The sequence below is a fragment of the Halichoerus grypus genome, chromosome 2 (genome assembly GCF_964656455.1).
Source record: "Halichoerus grypus chromosome 2, mHalGry1.hap1.1, whole genome shotgun sequence".
In the NCBI taxonomy this organism is placed as follows: Eukaryota; Metazoa; Chordata; class Mammalia; order Carnivora; family Phocidae; genus Halichoerus; species Halichoerus grypus.
Genome location: NC_135713.1, coordinates 38108789 through 38127008, shown reverse-complemented (window position 1 = coordinate 38127008; position 18220 = coordinate 38108789). Strand labels below are relative to the sequence as shown.

Below are 18220 nucleotides of genomic sequence, written 5' to 3'. Positions count from 1 at the left end.
GTAGTTTCTTCTATCAAAAACCTCTAGATCTAAAGGTAAATGAAGATGTTTCAAGGCTTAAATTCATGGAGCACTAACATTTTTCAAGTCTATAAAACCATACATTTTCACATGGTATAGTATGGTAATGTAGTTCATTTTCTTCTTAGAGTTGTGGCCCATGACATAGACATAGAGGTAGTGGCTTTCACACAGTGAAAAACGGAAACTCATCAGCCTTGCAAGTCTCTGGGTGCAGATGAGATCCCATTCAGGCAAATGCCCCCAAGTGTCCTCCTTTCACTGTTCCCACTTTTATAACTAGGGCTCTCAACTCATAAACTATTTCTTATGTCCGTGGGTTATGACTTCCACACCTGCACTGGGAGATCAGTGCTAGTTGCTGTTGGCCCCCGCTGTTTGAGGCCCGTGCTCTCCCTCACCACTAAATGGGCATAGATCCTTTTCCATTTCAGCAACTTATGATGACTTCAGGCTTCATGTTGCCAGGTTTGCTTGGGACTCTGCCTTAAAATGAGGCGGCTGCTACCTCCCCTTGGACTGACATTCTCTTAGATGGAATCCCCAGAAGGCTTTCTTATGCCCCAGTGCATTACAAGATCCAGTCAGATTTACCTGTGGCCATTCTTTCCTCCCCAATCCCCCCAGGATGCATAGCTGGGTCCAGAATAGCTGGGTCACAAAGTGTTCAAACAAGTTACCACATTTATCCAGAAACACTATTTCCTCTTGACCTTTGGCTCTGTTTTTGAGTCTGGCTCAGAAATTTTTTCCACCATATTTCCTTGCAATTTGGCTTCTGTTCTTTTCCATTCTCTGCTTTCTCCTTCCCCAACTACCTAATTCCACATGACATATATGACTAAAACTCAGCTCCAGCCCTAGCACAAACTCCTTCCATATGTTTATATATATTTTTTTAAGTATAAGATTTTAAGTGATTATATTTGTATTTTAACAGCTGCATTGAGGTATAACTGATATACAATAAATTGTACATGTTTAAGTTGTTCAATTTGATGTCTTGGCATTACATATTTATGTCTTAGTACACTTTTAAATAATATTAAAAGGTTTTTAAAAATACATGCAGTTGTGTAGGGGTGTGTGTATGTGTACTCATGTATGCATGCATATCTGTGTGTCCTTCAACTAGAGGGCCCAGGGGAGGTACTCAGAGAAGGCAAGCTAACTTGAGGACCCAGACAGAGACTGAGGGTTAGTCTGGCAGACCCATATATCCATTTGAGCTATGAGACTTCCAGGAAAAGAACTACCCCTAGGGGAGGGTAAGGTGTAAAACATTGATCCAAGAAACAAGAGGTTTTTAAGGGGCAAGATTAATTTGAGTCAAACAAGGTGTCCATTCTAAATCCTGGAGTGGGGGGTAGATATTAAAAGGATTACAAAGCAAAATGGTAAAAATGGTACTAACATTCCAGTGATAGAGTAAAAGATAGTGAGACATTTTTGGCTAAGTTATAACATGAATGGAGTGGTAAATATTCTCATTTCAATAGAAACATTACTGGACCATGGACCAGAGGAGGAAATGATTATAAGTTAGAAGCCCCTGAAAGGGTTCAGAGTACACCCCCCAAAATATGCCACTTTGACATAAGGATTATTTTGAGTAAAGGCAATAGAGAATAAACAGGCACAAGAAAATCTCTCTGCCTTTTCCTTTCTACCAGGAAGGTCAGGACAATTCTTCATCACCAGGGACAACTCTAGACTCTTACTGGCCTGGAGAGGGCACCAGAGAAATCTACATAACAAACCTTATCCACTAGCTCTTAACTTTCATGAGTTTCTCCATATATTTATCTTTCCATTATTTGCTGCCCCAAAAGCCTAACTTTTCCTTTGTCTTGTAATCTGTCTACAAAATTGTTGTTCTTTGTTAAGATGCTATATAATCCCCACATTCTAACCACCCCTTTGAGTTACCATCACTGATTTTCCCATATGTATGCTTGATGGACATGTTAATAAACTTGTTTTGTTTTTCTCGTTAATCTGTTCTTTGTCCATATAAGTCATAGGGCCCTAGCCAGAACACCTAGGAGAGTAGAGGGAAAAGTTTTTTCCTTCCTCAAACCACTAAGCATGTACAAGTGATCAACACTAAGAGCAGGAGAAGACCACAATGACCGGGACACCATGCCATGCAGTCCAGGTTGAAAGTTGGGACCATTATGGTAGTTAGAGGAGCCAAGGAAAAGGATGACAAGAGGACACTTTTGCTGCTAATTGGTATGTGCGAGATATACAGTCTAGTAACCCACAGAAGATCAGAAGGAAAGATTTAGGCCTGAGGTTCCTACACATCTCTAAGTAGGACTTGAGTCAAAGAAATGTTATTGTAATACTATAAGCTAACTACTGAATGCCTCAGGCTGAGAATCTAAGATACATACACATCTGCTTGGTACATTATACATTACTGTGTATAAGTTGCCTTTCATTTTTGATTATAGTCTGTTTCCATCCCACCTCCCAAATTAGGGTTACTTTATATGCTCCTCTTACTGGCTTTCCATATTTGCAGCAAAGCAGCAGAACTTCCTGTATTTATCATCTTTGGGTTGTAGGTTGCAGAGTGAATATGTGGATGAAGAAGATAAGTGACAAACATCAAGGCTGATCAGAAAAGATTAGATCAACCAGTTCCATAGTCAGTTTCTGTACATTAATATATAACTTAATTTGAACCAAAACAAACACCAGCTGTTGCTCTTTTACATGGTTAGAATATAAATGTATGTTCTATAAACTGGGGCAAAAAGAAAATGTGCAGGGCACCTGGGTGGCTCAGTCGTTAAGCGTCTGCCTTCGGCTCAGGTCATGATCCCAGGGTCCTGGTATCGAGTCGCACATCGGGCTCCCTCCTTGAGGGGAAGCCTGCTTCTCCCTCTCCCACTCCCGCTGCTTGTGTTCCTGCTCTTGCTATCTCTGTCTCTGTCAAATAAATAAATAAAATCTTAAAAAAAAAAAGAAAATGTGCATATTTTTGACTAAAAAATAATCATTTGTTATTGCCATCCACAGTGAGAATTACAACAAGCCATTTAAAATAGTTTAAATAAGTCATTTGAAATTTAAAGGAAAAGCCCTAAATTGTTGCCCTAAATTATTACAGAAATTAAAAATCCATATATACCAAAGAGACTACTCAGGATAGGGAGCCGAGAAGAGGGGAGTAAGATAACTATTTACTGTATACCAAGTGCTAAGAATGCCACATGTATTATTATTCCAAATTTATTTGATTTTGGCTTTTCATCACAACTTATGGGCTGGTATTATGTTCTCTACTGTGTGAGTGAAGCTCATTCTTAGAAAGCCAAGGTCAGGACACTTGTCCAAGCAAGTGCAGCTCTCAGTGCCAGAGTGGGCATGTGGACCCAAGTCTCCCCTATTCCAAAGTTCATTCTCTTTATTAGGTGGCCAAATTACACTTTGAGATACAATATTTCAAAACTGCTTTATAAGGAAAGCATCAAATACATTTATCAGGTTGTTCATGCAGCTTATAAAATCTGAGTACATTTCAACTCAGGCAATACAAGGCATATAACTATGTTGAGTACTAGGCATGATGGTCTTTCAAAGCCATATTGTCTCACAGGAAATACAAAACAAAAATAGCCAATTATAATATAATCACAATCCCCTCCTGCCACCACCCTGTAAGTTTCAAAGACAATAAAAACTAACTAATAAATATATCATAATCACAAAATACATCCATACAATGGAATACTTTTCAGCAGTAAAAAGGGAAAACACATATATAAGGAACGTGGATAAATCACAAACACGTTATGTTGAATGAGAAAAGGCAGATACAAAAGGCAGATACTTTATGAACCCTCTGATACGACCTTCTGGAAAAAGCAAAACTAAATGGACAGGAATCAGACCCATTGAGAAGGCTGGGACGAGGAGAGAAAAGTGACTAAAATGAGCATGTGGAAACTTTTAGGGCAATAGAAACATTTTATATCTTGATTGTGGTGGTGGTTACATGCTTTTGTGCATTTTTCACAACCTGTAGAACTGCTGATTTGAAAAGGATAAACTACTGTATGTAAATATCTGAATCATCATGATTTAAAAACTTCTAAAATCCAAAGTAAAAAGAGAATATGTTTATAGAAAGAGAGATAGGTGGGGTAAAGTCTGGGCTACAGAAACGCCATCTGGGGAAAGAGCTCGGAGGGAAGTGAACTTAGGAAGTGAGTTAAGGAAACAAAATGCCAATGTTTATGCCACAATGTCTAGGAAAGGAAAGAAGAGAGACTAATTCTTCATATTTAATTACATCTTTAAAAGGCACTTTCAATGTAAGCACATTTGCCTGACTTGACCTTAAAAATTGATTAAAGAGAATGGTTGTTTCCTTTTATAGTCAGTGGGAGTAATACTTAAACATAATGCAAATGCCTCATTGGAGAAGTAGGTAGCCCTAGGATGTCTGAGCAGTCCCCTCTTCCTCTCTTATTTCTATCAGTTCGGGATGTCTTCCTGACAATGCCATCAAATGCAATTCCATCAACATTTCTGGGAAAATCTTGTATTCATTTTCATTTTTGCCTCAGCTAACTTCTGAATTCTGTGCAGCAAGAAAAGTTACTCTCTTCATGCTAAATAGGTCTGGTCACATTCAATCCAGCACATGTTTACAGAGTACCTATTGTGGCTAAGTACTGCACAGAAAGCAGACGCAGAGCAAAACAGAAGTACAAAGCATCCTGCCCTCAGGAAGCTGACAGGAGACTTGTAGGGTAGGGCGTGCTCAGGCAACAAGGGCCCCTGCCTGGACTTTGCCTGTGTAGGTCTGGAGGACCGAAGGGAGAATTCACTGGGAGTCAGTCTGCTTTCAGTTTGAGGAGCTTTATAATTGGAGTTACCCTAATGGAGGAGCTAGATAAAACAAGGTCTGGCATCTGAAAAGAGGACAACTTTGATTACAGAAAAGTGTCTGTCTTGGCTTCTGTTGGTTGGTTAAGATAGAAAGTGTGTCTTTTCTTTCTTTCTTTCTTTTTTTAAGGATTGGGACCACAAGTGTATCAGAGAGAAATATAGGCAGAAGGAAGGTATTCTCATCCCCATTTTAGAAGAGAAGACAGTACAGTACCTTTGTATTGAGGATGCCATCAGCAAAAGATGCCACTGGCAAGAACTAGAGGAAGAAAATGGCAGACACCACTTGATAACCAAGAAGTTGTGCTCATGAACATAAGACAGCCCTTTGGGAATTCCAGAAAGAATTGGAGGGGGTATATTTTTAAGGACCAGGAATAGGTAGACTGCAGGTCAAAGAACAAAGGGTTGGATACATCCAAGGATATTTGTAACTGTTAATGTGAGCCCAGTTTTATCTTCAGAAGGGACTGGAATAGGTATAGATGCGTAAATGTGTATGTATAAAACTAAAATGTCATTTAGTGCCATATGGACTGGGACAGACCATAGGAATTTAGAGAAGAGAGAAATCATAGTGTGCCATTCGGTAGGACTTCCTTGAGAAAGAGAGACTGGAGCTTGAGAGTCAACACATTTAACTCAAAACTCTGCCAAAAGCATTTTCCAAAGAATTGTCAGAAAAGATTACCCTCAGATAAAAACCATCTTTTGATATCTCTTTAGGGGAATGGTGACTGCTCCTCAGTTTTCAGGTATAAAATTACTTGCATACAGTAGATACTTAATAAATGTCTGTTAAATTAATATTTTTATAAATGAATAAAGTCTTAAATATTTTAAAATAATATTATGGTTCTAGAATTTTAAATGTTAGATGAGCCTTACAAAGATGCTATATAGATTCATGATATGAGGAACATGTGTTAAATCATTGTGAAAAATATTTTTAATTTTTCCTTTGTACTTCCATAGAGTTTTGGAGTTGAAAAGGCTTTCAGAGATCCTTCCTCGTCTGAAGTTCCATTCATATAAGAATAAACTTGATAGTAATCATGTTGATTATATCTGAAATACCATTTAAGTGGACATTATGAGTTTAATCACTTAATACCAAATCCCACCCAACTCATCTCTAGTATATGTGCTGCTGAAGCGAGCACTCACCCAACTCATCTCCTACTTCTGTTATAGACACTGGAAGTGAAATATTCTATTTCCCTTGCAATGTGGAATGGTCATGTAACACTATTATGCAAGGTATAAGTGGAAGTCTGCTGGGAGGAAGGACTTCTCGGAAATGTTTTACAATTCTGATTTTTTAGAAAGAAGGATTGGCTTTCTACCTAACTTCTTCAAGCTTGGGACACAGATATCATTCTGGAAGGGGCAACAAACTGGCTTGTGACAAAGGCCAGCAAAAAGGCCAAGAGAATCAGGATTTCTAAGAGCTGACCATTGTATCTAAGATCTTAAATAAGTGGTACTAATTTCTCCACCTATGGAAGTGCCATACATGAGCTAATATATTCTTTGTAAAATGCGTTCTTTCATTTTATAAACTCTCATAATTCTATCTTGTCACTATGAAAAAAGATTGTTAGATGCAAAATGCATCATAGCTGTGTTGTATTTTATGTTTGCACTGTCATATGTTGTCTTGATTTTTAAAATAGTTTATCATATTGTAATGATCTTAATATCTTAATCTCCAATTTTGTTGTTTTTTTTTTTTTTTGGATAAGTTACAACATTCATCTGAGAGTCTTGACAGTTGGTAGAAGGAAAATAAATTGACAGACATTGAATTTTTTTTTTTTTGGGTAAGTTAAAACACTCGTCTGAGAGTCTTGACAGTTGGTAGAAGGAAAATAAATTGACAGACATTAACTTGAGCGGCAATTTTAGATATTAAAATAATATGGAGACAGAAAAATTAAACTAAGTGTTACTTTGCACAAGAAGTAGTAAGTTTATGGGATGTAATACTCTAAGATACAATTAATAGGTTAAATAAGATTTAGATAAACGGACTAACACTTTGGTTAATACAGAGTTAATATTAGAATTTGAGATACAAGAGCATGCTTTCAAACAATTAGTGTTTCTCAAAAGCAGAGCAGGATTTCCAGCTGGAGTGGTGAAAACCTCACTCTTGGAAGAGCCTGAAATAGGCTGGGTCATACTATCAGGATGTTGTAGAGAAATTTCCAGTACTGGATGACTTTTAAATTGCCTTCAAATCTACGAGTCTATGACTAATGACCATATTATATGTTCACAGTTTTCCTCCCAAAGAGATACAGATAAATAAAACTTTACTCAGATTATCAATTCTGGCATTCATTCAATAATAAACAAATATTTTCTGAGTACCTACTATGCGCCAGTAATTACAAAGATAGATGTGTGTTCTTTTGCATCTCTCTGTGTTTTCATTTCTCTTCCCATGACCTCTGAAATCCTTGCTGTTGGGGGAAATGATTTTGGAACCAGATAGAACTTGGTTTTTATTTCAACATTACCACTTACTAGCTTTATAACCTAGAAGTAGCCCTTTAACTCCTGTGAGTCTCAGTTACATCACCTGTAAAACAAAAATAATAATAATATCACCACAGTGTTAGTGATAAGATGAAATAACATGTTAGAAAATTGCCTGGCATGTGAGATGTAGGCAATAAATGTTGATTTTCTTCCCTTTTTTCCTCTGCTTGTAGAAAAATGGGAGACTTCACCCAGCCCCATCAGTTCCATTCAAAACTACCTGCTTCACATGTGCCAATTCTTATAGCTCTTACAGAATACAAATGACTTTTCATTTAAACATACAATCTTCATTCATGAAGATATGGTCCATCTTAAAAGGTGAAAAACTGCTGTGCTGTCAAATAATACACTAATTGGAATCTTTGCCGAATTACCCACCTTATAATGATGAGGCATGCAGAATGGGTAGGAATGAAAGAAGGGTTTGAAAAGTGAATGAAAAGGAATAGCAGATGGTACTTGGGTGCTAATAGAATATAAAAGTCTGAGAGTAAAGGAAGGAAGAAAATACAAAATGAGAGACTCAGCATGTGAAACTAAAGAGCCCTGGGCATTTCATCGAGGACGGTTAGAGTCTCCAGCATGGCTAATTTCCAGCTCCACTAATTATAGTCTGATGACCAATTCTGGATACTATCCTTTATTTACCAGGTTGAGGCATTTCCACTCTTGCTTTTGGAATGTCATTTGGGATTGTAGTATCTAAATGAATTCCTGCCACACATGCTCGGTTGAAAGATACTACAAAAATAAAAAAAATAGCTGAGCAAAGTGGAAGCTAAAGACCAAACCTGCAGATGTTTCAATGCTGCTTTTATTAATTCAAGCCAGTTCTTGCCAGTCAAGTACTAACTGGGACACCGGCCCATGACCAAACTGCATTCATCTGTGAAGGGGCTGGCAGCCTGGGTGCCTACACACAATGGTGCTCCTTCTATTATTCCTGCCATAAGGGAGGAATTGGACCATTGTAACTGGAATTTGTGCAGGTCAGGGACTCTACACACTAATTTAAGACTCAACTCTCAGAGTGGAATGACTCCATGATTCTGCTCTAATCCACACAGAAATTTTCATTTCAGCCACCAATGAGTCCTTGAAAATCCGCAAGACATCAAATTCAGCTCAAGTATAAACTTGGATTTCTGTGTACTGAGGAATTCCAGGGATCTCCTTCTCTCTCACAAAATTAGACTCTTCCCAAGTCTGGAATTGTACACATCTTATAGTTCATTTTGTCTGATATTCATACAGCCACCTCTGGCTTTCTTATGGTACCTCTTGGCATGACATATTTTTTTCCCCCCATCATTTTCCTTTCAACTGATTTGTGCCTTTGAATCTAAAGTCTGTCTCTTCTAGAGGGCATATAAATGGACCTTATTCTTTTATCAGACTGACCATCTCTGCTTTTTGATTTGAGTGTTTAGACCATTTACCTTTAACATAATTATTGATATGGTTGGAGTAACATTAGCTATGTTGCTGTGTTTTCTATATGCCTCGTGTTTTGTTTGTTCCTCTGTTTCCCCTTCACTGTCTTCATTTGTTTGTAATGCTTGTAATGTAATGATGACAGCTCTTGTTTCTGGCAAAAATTCTTTCTTTTTCAAGGATTGTTAATAAAATAACCCAGTTGATTTTGCATAATCAGTGGGGCCACACTTGCTATTATACTTAGTGAGACCACCTTTCCCATCTTTCCATATCCACTCCTTGGTGTCTGGCCCATCCCACCCCTGTTTGAAGAAGTAGGTAAAAAAAGTAATTATTTGACATCTGGACTATGGAGAATTCTAGTATAGCATATATATGTGTGTATAATAATTATTAACTTAGAGAGAATGTGAGAGGGGTAGTTTTTCTTCTTGTTGTCAGCTCCAGAGTGAGGGAAAGAATTTGATGGCTATCACCATTTTAATACGAAAAAAAAATTAAAAAGAGAATGTAAGATTTTTATTTATTTTTTTTTTAAAGATTTTATTTATTTATTTGACAGAGAGAGACATAGTGAGAGCAGGAACACAAGCAGGGGGAGTGGGAGAGGGAGAAGTGGGCTTCCCGCGGAGCAGGGAGCCCGATGTGGGACTCGATCCCAGGACCCTGGGATCATGACCTGAGCCGAAGGCAGATGCTTAACAACTGAGCCACCCAGGCGCCCCGAGAATGTAAGATTTTTAGAAGGTACAGGGTACCATGTTCTCTGTGATATCAAGCATATCAAAGTAGAAATATGTAAAAAATAAGCATGTATGCCCAGAAGAAGGACAATAGGATGTTAGCAATTTCTGGTGTTATGACTCTTTTTAAATTATTTTTCTGTTTTTCAGATATCCTACAATGTGTATATATTCCCTTTTACCCTAATTCTTTCCTGATTTAAAAATGGATACTCATTTATTTAAAAACAAGTCAAATAATATAACTATTCTAAAGAAGAAAATAGAAGTCACCCCTAGTCCTCATTGATCACTTCTCTTCGGTGAAAATTCTTCCTGACATCAGCCTGTGGATTATTACATTAATTTTATAAAAGTGAAAAAGACACCACAAAGGACAGGAAAGCAAATGTTGTGCCTATGCCCTAGGCCTTACAAATAATAAGTTCTGATGTATGCCATTTATTTTATAGTGGATATATCTAGATTTTTTCCTAGTACCTCCACTGTGTATTCTCATCCTGGGCGAAGGGTGATATGGCAGAAAAACTACTTATCTCACAGTGGAGAGAAAAGACAGGGCATTGGAGACATGTGCTAACACAAATTAGTACAAGACTTTGTAAATAACTTCCTAAGTCAGCCCATTTCTTCTGTGAAAGTACCTCAGTCATCCTTCAGCCTGGGTTGAGGATGAAAACAGTGACAAGATGAACCTGTGTAATTACTGCTAAAACTCCTTCCTATATTTTCTTCCAGTCCTTATATATTAAATAATTATATTTCTTTGAATTATAGATTAAATAAAGAAAATAACTTTTTTTCATTTCTTAGTTTTTTTTTTGTTTCTCACCATGTGGTCCAATCTATTGTTATACAACAGATAATTTATTATTAAAACATCCCATTAGAAGAAGATATGTAGTAATACGGATTCTGTGGCTTTTGTGTCAAGTTTGCAAAAGACTAATCACATTGCTATATTGTGTACAGGAAACAGCACAGACACACTTAATTTGCTTTTGTTTTTTCCTTTTAGACCATCAAAGTGAAAACCTACTAAGGAGCTTAAAAAAAAAAAAGCTGGAGCTTTGGAAGAAATACTAATCTTGGATAAAATTTATGTACTTAAAATCACAGCAATCACATTCTTCTTTGAATCATTTAAAAAAAATTCCTAGATAAGACAGGATGCTCCTTTACCTTGACGTAAGATGCACAGCTGATGCACAAGATAAGAAAGAATTATTCCAAAAATACCAAACCTCTGACCTCAAATCACTGTACGGGATACACCATATATTGGATATTCAAAATACTCTTTTACTCTCTCAGCTATTTCTAACTCTGTCACTTTAATGACTGTTACCTGATAACTGATTTTTAAAAATGGTTTTAAGTTAGGCATCTAATAAATTACTAGAGTCAACAAAGGTTGTGCTTCTTTGTTCTTGAGGAGATGAAAACATTTTCTTCTAATGAGTTTGTCCAATAAAAGTCTTACAGAAATGCACATACCCTTAAGTTATTCATTTTAATAAGTTTATTCTGAGGTAAATAAAAAAATACACAATGCAATACACCTTATGTCAGACCATGTTGAAAACTTTATTGGATATGATACACGTTTCAGGGCAGTAGTTATTATATACAATATTTTTCTTTTTAATCAAATGGATACAATTCTTCACACTGTTAACAATTTTACACCCTCACAGTAGTAATACACAGTACACCATTCTCTTCACAGGCCAATGTTTCCTAATGAAGACAGCTGTTGCATCCTGCAATAAGGCCAAGAGATGTCAGAATTAAATGCGAAGTATCAGGATGTCCTGTATGAAATGATTCCAGTATGAAGAAGATCTGATATGTTGCTGCTTCAAATGATTGTTTTTACTTGAGACAAAGTGTACTAAACTCCAGGAAATTAGTCCCAGCTAATAAGCAAGGAAGAATATATTTTTATTTGATCAACAATTTACTTGTGCAAAGTACATGTGTTAGTATAGCATGTGGGTACGATGTGGTCTAAGGAAGCTTGCGGTATTTTGAGAAAGAAGGGTGTATATATAAAAGATAAATAGCTTTATTTCCTCTCCCCAACCCCCCTCCATTTTTTTTTTCTGTCTCTCAAGATGCAAGAAGCCTTGGGGGCATGACAGGAAGACTGCCAGTCTCAGTCTTTTGCAGAAGAGTTTCTAAAATTCCACTTAGTCTTTTTTTTCCCCCTAACGATGTGACTTGAAATACAGTAAAATCAAATATCATCATAGTTCGGAGTGTCACTGGTCCCTAGTTTACGGCCAGGGTTTCTGTGGTGTGTCAGATAATTAAAGGATTTCCAAGTCTCAACTCACCAGAAAAAACATGCAACCATGCAAGGTCCTGCAAGGGGCACGAAGTTTATAATGGCCTTGCCAAGGAAATTCCAAATCAAAACAAACCATCCCTAGTGTGCACTTGAGAAGAGAAGAGACCAACTGAAAGGCAGAAGGCAGAAGGCAGAAAGATCCTGCAGATGGGCTCTAGCTCCTGCTGTCCGGTCCTCATGGCACGGAAATTCTCCAGCCCGCAGCAGGAGGCAAATGCAAGGAAGTCTTAGGTAAAGTTCAGCACTCATTAGTTATGGGGGAAAGGTTCTGATATATTTAAAAAGGCAAAAAAAAAAAAAAAAAAAAAAAAAAGCTGACCTCAAAGCAGAGTACATTTGAAGTGATAACTCACCCTTGCATATTTTTCAGTATGGTAAATTTTCAGCAAGAAGTGCTTATGTGTATATCTGATATGGAGTGGGGCCAGGCTGATCTGGGGTGCAGTGAATTCAGGAGTTAAGGTCAGGCCTTTTCTAGAGGCAGAGGTATCCATCCCCATTGCTTAAGACCTGGACCTCCTGGTGCCAGATGTCGCAGGGAACGATGGGGCTTAGGAGCTCCTTCAGGTTTCCTCAAGGTAGATGGTTAAAGGCTGTTACTTGGAATTTTTAAATTCAAGGTTAAATTTTAATATGATGATCAAAGATACTGACTTGTTCACCAGATTACAATGTTAGATGTTAGCTCTATTTTTATTGTTTTAGATAAGATGTTGCACAATAGTGCTTCCATTTGGGTAACAGCAGAATTGAGCCTTTTGTAATGTACTACAGAGTTAACATCTAGGAGTGATTTCAGAAGTTCTGTGTAGGAGAGGTTTAGGGACAGCAGTTTGATATTAAGGGGTTGCCGAGTGGACTCATCTTGAAGCTGTGTTTGCATTAAAAAATTTCTGCTGTTTACAATTAAATTACGTTAAAAAATAGTATCAGTCTGAAGATTTTAGAGCCCTCTTTTAATTTTTTGGATTATTATGTCCATGGGTGAGGATGGAGATTGTAGGGTGCTGGTGGCTACATCCTACCCTTGGCATAGTTGCTGACAGCGTCCCACAAAGGTTGGTAAATCTGTTAAAGATATTACTTCTCTGAAATACAGGGCATTTTGTCCCTATTACACTATGCCTATATCATGTTATGCCTTTAGAGTGTCACAGAAGAACTGAGGCCTGAAATCCTGTATAAATGATCAGTTCACTGAAGCTGGTATTCACAGCAAACAGAGAGCACATATAAACAGATTTTCCTCCAGTAGTCTTCTTGAAAATCTCCCTTGGTGGTGGTGGGGGGAGGGGTGATCACTAATGCAGAGGACTTGAGAGGTGTTGAAAATAAACGAAGGATGCAGAGGGTATTATTTTCTAAAAAAGGATTTGCCAGAAGCCTCCTTACTTTAACAATAACGTGACTGCACTAAGCACATGAATCATGCTCTAAACCTGGGTCTTCCCTAGTTTTCTCAGTGTTGTGCCAAGCAAGACAGTTAATTCGCACAGAGCATATTACCACGTTTGACAAAGGCATTATCCTCTATGAAAGCACACTGCCTGGAGCTGGAGGCGCGGCCATTCACCCTACAAGCTGTGGCCCTTGCAGGGGATGCCTGGGGAGAACGTGGGCACAGCTTTTCACGGCCGCTACAACCCAGCTTGAGTCAAACACGTGCAACCACCTTTTGCTTTTGGTACAGATATTTGTTTTCCAATTGAGTCTAGATATTGGTTTTGTAAAAGGAAAAGAGAATATATATATTTATAGGTATTAATAGGTATTTGCAAGTGTAGGTACATTTATTATGGTTGAGTAAGCATCAAATTTTACAAAAATATCTCCCTCTATAAGCCTCATTTTAAGCATACTGATGACATGGAAATATTCAGAGATTAAATTGCCCATGACTTTAAGGCTCAAAGAAAATAACTGAATAAATTGGACCACTGAATTTCAAATTGGATCATAGAAATTACAAATATTTGCAAAGGATGAACTTTCACAGTATCGTTTCAGGGTTCTGGATTCCTCGAGAAAGTAAGACAGCTTCTTTGTGCCTATGAAGGTCTGATTTTCATTGTGTCACCCTTTGTATTTTCTTGCTTTCAACTCCTTGCTTCGCCTGAAAGTTTGTATCATTTTATTAATATTAAAGGAAAGCTATAATTCTAGAAATTGAAATTGAAGAATGAGGGATAGCATTGTCTGCTGGGCTTGAGATGAGCATTTAAAGCATAATTTGAAATATGATTATATGGTGTGTATTTATGTATGTATATATATTTAACATGTTATATCTCTGTATCTATTATCTAACTATCTATCTATCATCTATCTATTGTCTATTATTGTCATCTAATCTATTTCAATGGTGTGCTGAAGCCAGCTTATACTGGTTCATGAGAGTTGACAGATCAATTTTCAGGAGTTTTGCAAGCTGGTTAGGGTTATATTGGTAGCTTGAAAATGGCCATGGCAAGCCTATTTAAATCATGGAAATTGGCAAGTTATACAAATCAGGGATTTTTTTTCCTTCTGAAGAGCCAGTTGTTGAATAATTTACCAATATACCATTCTAAGTTTGGTCTGGAAAGGGACTTCATACATATTTTAGTTCACAATGGAAGAAATAATCAATTTTGTAAAATACCAAAGTTAAAAAAAAGTTTTTGGCATAAACTCATATTCTTAAATAGCACTCACTTTTCTTATTAAGTGTTTTAGAATAAAATGATAGTTTAGTATATTTCTTAATCATTGATTATGTTTTAGAACATTTGTACTGTTGACTTATTATTTTAATCAAAGCTTCCACATTTACATCTTTTAGATAGTTGCAGAACTGTGCACTAAAGTTAAATATTAATGAAAATGAATGAATGAATTAATGAAAATGGATGAATCAAACTTTTCTTGTTGGTGTAGCTTTTGTGTTTATTTTTTTGTCGTTTTTGTCAAACCCCGTCATTTGGTATTATTGAGGTATTTCGTATTTGATTTGTGTTTGTCCATTCGTGTGTGTGTACATGTGTGTTTACACACACATACAGATGCTCACACATATACACACATAAAGCTCAACAAATAATAGTATTAGGGAAAAGGGATATTGGTTCATTAAACATTCTATTTGAAAACTGGGAACAACTTATGTTAAGAACTGTGCCAGGCTTATAAGTAGCTATTTGATCTGTCCAAATGGTTCTTCCTGTCTTTCCTAACAACTTCAAAATGCCATTGTTTCCATCTTTCCCCTCTGGGTTAATATCGTATTTGGTTGAAATGTGCACATTCCTGCTTCAGTGAATGCTTTGCCTAGCAGTCATAGAGGCCAAGTGTGAATTTAAGTTTACCTGTTCAATTTACTTCTAAGAATGTGCTGAGATTGGAGCTGAGCTGCTGAGCAGGCTGTGCAATGTGGCGACTCTGAATAAGAGAGACCTGAGTTCTATTGGGCAAAGAAAGAACAGGTGGGAAGAATGACTTCTGAACCTGGAGATAGGTAGTGGGAGTGAAGGAAACTCCCGAAGTGGATATTTCTGAACAATGACCAGCAGGAGGATATCAAATCTCTGGAAAGATTGAGCTTTTCTTCTAGTATTGATGACCTCAGCACTTCCCAGGTGCATGACTTTGATCGTCGGGATCTTAGACATAGATGTGGAGAGCTACGAGGGAGGCCGACTCTGAGTCGGCCTTGGAAATTCCTTGGAAATTAGTTTTAAAAATTAAACCTATGTCATTTAATTTCTCCCTTGATTTGATGCTTTTTGAGAATAGTAGAGTCCAGGACTTCCTGGATAAGTTGCTGGACAGGTGCTGGTCTTGTGATGGTCAGCCCGGTGGAGAGATGGAGCTGTTACAGAAGTATCAGCAAATTTTACAGCAGTAGTTCACACATGCGGCTATAATACATTCATCCCCTGTTATTTTCCTAAGAAACGGAGCAACCTACGAGCTTATCTACAGTAGAGTCCGATGCACCACAATGATCACTTCAGGAGCAAAGAAGCTCATACAGAGGTGTGATATCTTTCTGTTGGTGCAAGTTCAAACCTCAGATTCTTTAAAATACATTTCCAGAGTTCTATTTAAATATGGATATGCCACACTAAAAAAGCAGTGGCTTCTTGGTAAAGCGCAATACTGAAATGGAATACTGACTTTCATAAAAATAAGAAATGTGTTTGGAAATTTAAATACCTTTTAAAAAATTAAAAACAAACATACTCTCACAGCTTGAGGGTTTAAATGAACCATGTGCCAAGGAGCTGAGAAAGCTCCTACTTTGGGTTACATCCTGGGACCGCTAACGTTCAAAAGCTGCCCAGCTGGGCATTTCCGCGGCATCTGCATGTTCCATTCAGAAGCCATCTTAGCATATCCCACGCACAACACGGCTTTTCATGACAAATCACTGGTATGCCCCACAAAACTGCTGTGAAGTGTTGTTTTCAGCATAAAAGTTTTGAGTTTTAGGGCTTATGTCAAAATTAAGCATGTTCTGTGAAAGCTTAAATTAATCCTTCCAGTGAGTTGCCTTTAAACAAGTCTATCTTCGTTTTCCATCAGCTCAATTGTTTCTAAACACTTTGAAAACAAAAACCAAAAACCAAAAAACTCCAAGTACAGAACCGAACACAAAGATGCTGAATGCATTCTCTGTGACTTAATTCTATTTTCAGTCCATATTTTATATATACTCTATCCAGGAAATTTTCTCATTTAAATAGGGAGAAGTGATCTTTTTCAGTTAATTCCTTTCTTGTCATTTACAAATGTTGACTATCATGCTGAATGTGGATATCCATCAGGAACCAATGGAAAAAGTTTAATTTATCAATGATCATAAAAATCTTTTTATGCATTCCTTAAATACTCTGGATGCTGATTTAATATATAAACATATTTGTACAAGTTATTCTTCATCTTCAAAACACTTTGTAATTTTACTTAAATAACACAAATGAGTAATTATTTAAAAATATTTTTCATCATTTTACAAAATATATCTTTATGGTATTGTTTTTGGATCTTCCTTGATCTGTCATTTTCCAAATGATTAATCCCTGATGGATTACATATAGTTATGTGACTATATCTTTAACTGTAATAATAAATTTCTTGTCACATATTTGAGGCAAACCTGAGGATAGATCATCGAATAATTGTTATTTTTTTCCTTCCTCCTGTAAAATATGTCATTTCTCCATTTTCTTCTTTAGTGGTCTTTTGAAGAATCCAATCTGTTGAGAAAATACCAAACATAACACAATTAATTATTTGAATTTAGATAATAAGTACTAATTTCCTTGGATAAAATTTAATACTATGTTAGTGATTCTGGGCACTCAAATAATTAATATAATTGAGATTTTTTTTCATTGACCTATTAAGTAATATTGACTGTCAAGAAATGACATTTATCAAATTGCTATTTCATTTTAAAAACTTTTTTGTTGGTTAAATATATCATGTCTCCTAGTAAAAACTAGTACATGTGGTTTTTACTAGTACTAGGGAAAATATTTGGAAAGACATATAAACTACAGTTAGCTGGCATTAAATGGCACTTTGCCATCATCTTTTTTCTCAGGGATGTGGCAGAGAAATTCCATCAAATAACTGATGGTCATAAATTGAGGTCATTAGAGCTGGGGGAGGGAAACTGGCACATGCACCATGGCTGAGGGTGGGGGAGATTTGAGTTGTCTGGATTAACTTTAAATGTGTTAGAACATCTGCCTTTATAGGCTTGACAGGAAGTGCCTCTTGAAAACATGCTGTATCATTTGGATATGAAAAGGAACTCACTGAACATAGAAGAAATTTCATGAAGGGGTGAATGTGGGTTACTTTTCATTATACTTTGTAATTTGGGTCATTATAAAAATTATAAGTGCTTTATTTATTTCCTATTGTACATTATAATAAAAATAAGTATAGGGGCTGGAAGGGATCTTTGTAATAATCTCATCTAAAATGTGGGTATTTTAAATAAAAGGAAATTAAGCATCCTAGAGAAGTGTTTTTTTAAGTCTGTGTATTTTTTTTTTTATTTGAGAGTGGATTATAATAGTTCAAGCAGACAATGAGTTAATTCTTTGAAAGTATAGTACCTCCATATCATTTTAATAATGAAGTTATGGTGAATTATGCAAGAGAATGGTATATTTTTAAAAAATCATTATTGAATAATTGAGAGCTTAGATGGGAT

General features: G+C 36.7%; 1 protein-coding gene across 2 annotated transcripts in view; it reads right to left on the bottom strand.

The window, feature by feature from the left end:
• Positions 1 to 11222: 11222 nt before the first annotated feature.
• ITGA1 (integrin subunit alpha 1) overlaps positions 11223 to 18220 on the bottom strand; it is a 183202-nt gene continuing 176204 nt past the window's right edge. For both annotated transcript variants that reach the window (XM_078066707.1, XM_078066708.1), the window contains one exon: positions 11223 to 17249. In XM_078066707.1, the coding sequence (XP_077922833.1) occupies positions 17205 to 17249 (45 nt within the window). In that variant the 3' untranslated portion in view covers positions 11223 to 17204. The remainder of the gene's footprint in view (positions 17250 to 18220) is intronic.